We start from the raw sequence: 4,651 nt of genomic DNA, 5'->3' as shown, positions 1-4,651 counted from the left end.
AAATAATAATTATCAATATATTGATAAACAAAATATCCAACATATCATAATCATATCAAGTAGTTAGGTTTCTCAACGCAAAAGCACTAAAATAACATGCACTGATTACAAAAGCTTACTAAATAAGGTTTTAGACCAGAATACTAAATTTAAGTTTCAGAAATCATGAATCAGATAGGTTTTGTTCAAAAAATAGCTTGAAGTCTCTGTAGAATATTCTAATTCTCTTTTTCAATTTTGATCTGTTTTTGCTTTTTGTTGCTTGACATTTGCGGAGAAATCAAGTCCACTGAAACAGTGCTCGAGATCAGATTCCAACAAATTTCTCTTGCAAGGTGTAATGTTATATGAGGAACAAAATTTAACTTCATTGTCACAAGTGACCGATAAAGAGACATGTGTTTCAGTATAAGATAATAGTTAGCATGCTAATGAGGTGGTAGGAATAGAATGTTGTAGAAATAATGTGAAGAATCAAGAAATTAATAGTAAGGTGAAAACAAATAGGCAATACAGAAGTTTTTTTTTTTGCAAAGTGTCAAAAGTTAATTAGAAGCTTCACTGGATTGATAATGGGTCATTGAGGGAGAAAAACTTGAGCTTTTGTTCCCCAAATTGGTGTGTAATATAGGGAAAGGGAACTCTTAACAAATAAAATATTACACAAAGACAATTTTACTCTCTTATCAAGATGAGATCCAAAATGGTGAAATAACATATAATGTTACCTATTTAAATTTAGGTATATTCTCTCTTACATTTCCTTTACTTTATATACTTTCTAAAAAATGAAGTGAAATAAATTTCCCTTAGCTCCCCTTACTAAATTCTCAAACAAATTTTGTATATTACCTTAACTTTCCTTAATTTATCTTATGTTCACTTTAACTTCCCTTCACTCCAGACAAATCCAAACAAGGTCCTTAAACTCAAATTTCTGGACACTCAACAGCATATTATACTGAGCAATAACTTTGAACTTTCCAAGCATTCTAATCAAACTTAAGCTCCAAATCAAAGCAAGTTGAAAGTATTGTCGCAAACAAAATCCCAAAAAGCAAAAACCAAAGCAATGAAACAAAATTAAGCTTCAAGACTAAAAAAACTACTATAATAGTATGGATTCAGAGAAAAGATTACATTTTATAGTCACTGAGAACTAGTTGATAACTAGTACACGTCCCTACCACTATAGTCCCATGAAGTGCGTAGAAATGTATCATATTAAACTGCAAACACCACAAAAATATTATCTGTGATCCTTAAACCCAAGTGGACTTTTTTCTTGAGTTTCCATAGAACTATCTGAATCCTGGATATCAGTACTTGGGAGCAGGTTTTTGTGTTGGAAGTAATCCAAAGCGTTTCTTCAGAAGAACTCGCTGCCTAGAGTACTTGTCATCTGGCGAAAAGCGAGCTGCAAGAAAAGAAGAAATGAAAACAATCAGGAGAAGTCCAACCAGAAAATACAGAAGAATCTACAATTAAGCAGCACAAGGAAAAGTATCAAGACCCGAACAATAAGAGCACAAGAGTTTCCAAGAAAAATGAATAAGACGTACATAAGTAAAAGAAAATTACTAGAAATTTTAAGATAAAGAAAGCTAGAGGTTGATGTAATTTCTTCCAACCAAGGTTTAATATATATTTTTCAGTTTAAATGGATTGAACAATATGATGAGGTTATCATATGAAAATTGTGGCTCGATCATCATCATAGAGATTTGATGGCAGATTTTCTATGTTGCAATGAGTCATGATTACAAATGCAACTCTACCATTTGAAGAGAATGTCAAAAAGATCAATGTTGCCATGAATCATTATTACAAATGCAATTGTACCATTTGAAGAGAATGTCACAGAGATCAGGAACATTCTTATTGTACAAACCTCCAAACAAGGGAAGCGTAGTATATACTGAAGTCAAACCAATAAGTATAAGCTCATAACTGATATTGACTTGGGGATTATCAGATACACATGAAGGACTCACGTGAGCATATTCCTTCAAGAAAATTGTCAATCTGATAAGCATAATGCCTAATCCATTTCGAGCCAGGGAGGAAAATGCAGTGGGAAGTATACTCATAAACACATTTATAACATATTGAGTAGGGAGGGAGGAATTGAAACAGCTAACAGTTGATAGATTCACAAAAGAAATGGTGCTTGAGAACTGTTTTACAGAGCCAATCACTAACTAATAGCGAAAATCATCATTGTTAAGGATGCCTTTCATTTTGGTTGATTAGCATCCAGACTATATTTTTAGGAGCAACTTGGTCAGGTCTAGAACAAAATTGAAAGCATTAACAAATATCAACACTTGCACCACCACAATGAGTGGCTGCTCTTTTACCAAAGGGTTTGTTTGGGGCTACTGAGAGTTGGCAGCGTTGGAGAAAAATTCCCATCAATCATATCTAACAGTCAAATTACTCCTGCTGAGGTCTAGGTGTTAAATTCCACACTTTGGGCATCATACTAGCGTTCCATTCTGTTTCATGCATTGATGTTATTGTTTCTTCAATTAAACGCAGGAGGTCTGGTTCAAGTATCAAAGTTATATGTATGTCAGTTTTCTTTAACTAAAATATCAAATTTTTGAGAGATGGGCGCTTCTGCATTAGCATTGCTACCCACATCCAAGAAAATAGCAGTACGGAGATGTTGAAAAATAAAGGAAAGATGAGTAAGAGATTCAAGATTGCTCTAATACCAAGATACTAGATTGCATGATTATAAAAATAAGGATTTAAGGCTCTATACATATCATTTAAAGAAGACTGCTAACTGCTTAGCAAATTTGAATAGTTAGGACAAGCAGGACATTGGAAGAACAAGACAAGGGAATAGAGAAGCGTGTAAACAAGAAGACGTTAGACTTCAATGTACATTCTATTCACCAGCTACCAAGCTTTTTTTATTCAGGTTCGTTTTTATATAACTTGTAATGAAAACCCTTAAAAGGGAAACAAAATGACAATATTATAAAACACATGCGATAGATAATAGACTTCTTTAGGTACAATAGAGTTGTGAACATGTTGCAGAGAAGTCTCAGCATAGAATAACATGGAAAGCAGGGCAAAATAATCTAATATACCTGGATGAGCAGACTGTGTTGCCAACCCAAGTGGTGACTCTTTCTGCAAAAAGAATGTCATAAAGATGAAACACGCTCACAAATCCCAAAGAAAACATCCTTAATAAATATTACATTTTCCCTTCTACAAGAAATAGGCAGTCGTAGAAGCAGATGCTTGCAAATGTTACACAAAGAGTTGCACAACAATAAATGATATACAGGGCAACGTTTATCTTCATTTTCTATTAAGCTCCTAATATTACTATTCTCAAAATTATGTAAACTTCAAAGATCTGAACTCTTAATCCCAATGGCAAGCAATCCTACAACATACAAGACCATGCAGCAAGAACAACATGCTCGGTATAAAATTGGAAGCCACATCCTATGGGAAGTAAAAAAATAAAAAGAGTAAATTGCAGATAACTCCCCTCATCTATATCTTCAGTAGCACTCATCGCTCCTCAAGTCCTCAACTATTTTATTAGTATTTAAGTACCCTTGGAATAATACTTTTCGAAGAATAAATTGCATGGCACCGCCCTCTCCCTCATGATTTTAAAGGTATAGATGAGGAGGATTACCTGCAATTTAAGCGGGGCAAAAAAAAGTAGCTACAATTCTCTTCCAATATTTTCATACGCTTTCGAGGAAAACAATTTTTCACAAAATGATGGTGTTTTCCTAATTTCTTACATATAATAGTCAAACCCACAATCCTAACAATAAACGTATGAAACCATCAAAATAGGAATATGGAAACTATGACAAACATTCTATAAGAACAAAATCTCACTTCACATTTGAGATTTCTTCAACACAGCTAATAATGGCTCATTAACAATAAAGTTGTCCTTTTTTCAAAAAAAAAAACAAAAAAAATTTCAAGAAAACTAGACGAGAGAAATTAAAGCAGGCACCTTGGTTGTGTAAACCTTGTCCCCGTTGTCGTTTATGTAAAATTGAAGATACATGGTGATATATCTCCAAAAATTCCAAACTCTGAGATCACAAAATTTGACATAATTAGATTAAAAAAACCCTAATCTGGATGAAATATGAAAAATTTTACATACCAAAGCGCTCTCAATAACGTTTGCTGCGTCTCTCGAGAGGTTAGGGTTTAAGAGAGGGGCGGGGATTTTGTATGGGTTCAATGGTTGTTTTTCAAATGTACCCCTGCATATATCTTATTAGCCTATCTATCGCACGGAAAAACTGCTTTTAACAGAATAGGACTCCTAAAGTATAGAATTAGCGGGCTTTTAGTTTTTAGGTATCTATATATTTTATACTACTATATAAAAAAACTTAATGAAGGGTAATAAAAATGAGTAGTGATAATTGTACACAAGGGTTATATTACTCTTTACTCCTATGCAAAAAGTAGGACATTTCCTTGTAAATTACAAAGAGATTATGAATTCATATGGATCCCACTTCTTTATGTCTAGTAGTATTAGAGTAGTACAACTCTTCTAATATGCTTATCCTTTTCCAGTAAAAATATGTATGAGTGATGGACATGTCATACTTTTCTATTGTTTGAAAAGGGTAAAGTT

General features: G+C 33.3%; 1 protein-coding gene across 1 annotated transcript; it reads right to left on the bottom strand.

Moving 5' to 3' along the window:
- Positions 1 to 1,083: 1,083 nt before the first annotated feature.
- LOC109827796 (H/ACA ribonucleoprotein complex subunit 3-like protein) lies at positions 1,084 to 4,267 on the bottom strand. Its single transcript, XM_020394817.1, has 4 exons — positions 4,166 to 4,267; positions 4,010 to 4,091; positions 3,108 to 3,150; positions 1,084 to 1,417 (listed from the first exon to the last, which is right to left on the bottom strand). The coding sequence occupies exons 2-4, from the start codon at positions 4,061 to 4,063 to the stop codon at positions 1,320 to 1,322; spliced, it is 195 nt and encodes a 64-aa protein (XP_020250406.1). The 5' UTR covers positions 4,064 to 4,091; positions 4,166 to 4,267; the 3' UTR covers positions 1,084 to 1,319.
- Between the last annotated feature and the right edge of the window lie 384 nt (positions 4,268 to 4,651).

Source organism: Asparagus officinalis, unplaced genomic scaffold (genome assembly GCF_001876935.1).
Source record: "Asparagus officinalis unplaced genomic scaffold, Aspof.V1 AsparagusV1_Un435, whole genome shotgun sequence".
Taxonomy (NCBI): Eukaryota; Viridiplantae; Streptophyta; class Magnoliopsida; order Asparagales; family Asparagaceae; genus Asparagus; species Asparagus officinalis.
Note: the sequence above shows the minus strand (reverse complement) of the source record. Positions and strands in the feature narration are given on the sequence as shown.

Excerpts from the sequence above, each read along its gene's own strand:
- LOC109827796 (XM_020394817.1), bottom strand. The coding sequence starts at position 4,063 with ATGTATCTTCAATTTTACATAAACGACAACGGGGACAAGGTTTACACA. Across the intron at positions 3,151-4,009 it reads ACAAGGTTTACACAACCAAG|AAAGAGTCACCACTTGGGTT; the intron begins GTGCCTGCTTTA and ends TTCTTTTTGCAG. Across the intron at positions 1,418-3,107 it reads AACACAGTCTGCTCATCCAG|CTCGCTTTTCGCCAGATGAC; the intron begins GTATATTAGATT and ends CTTTTCTTGCAG.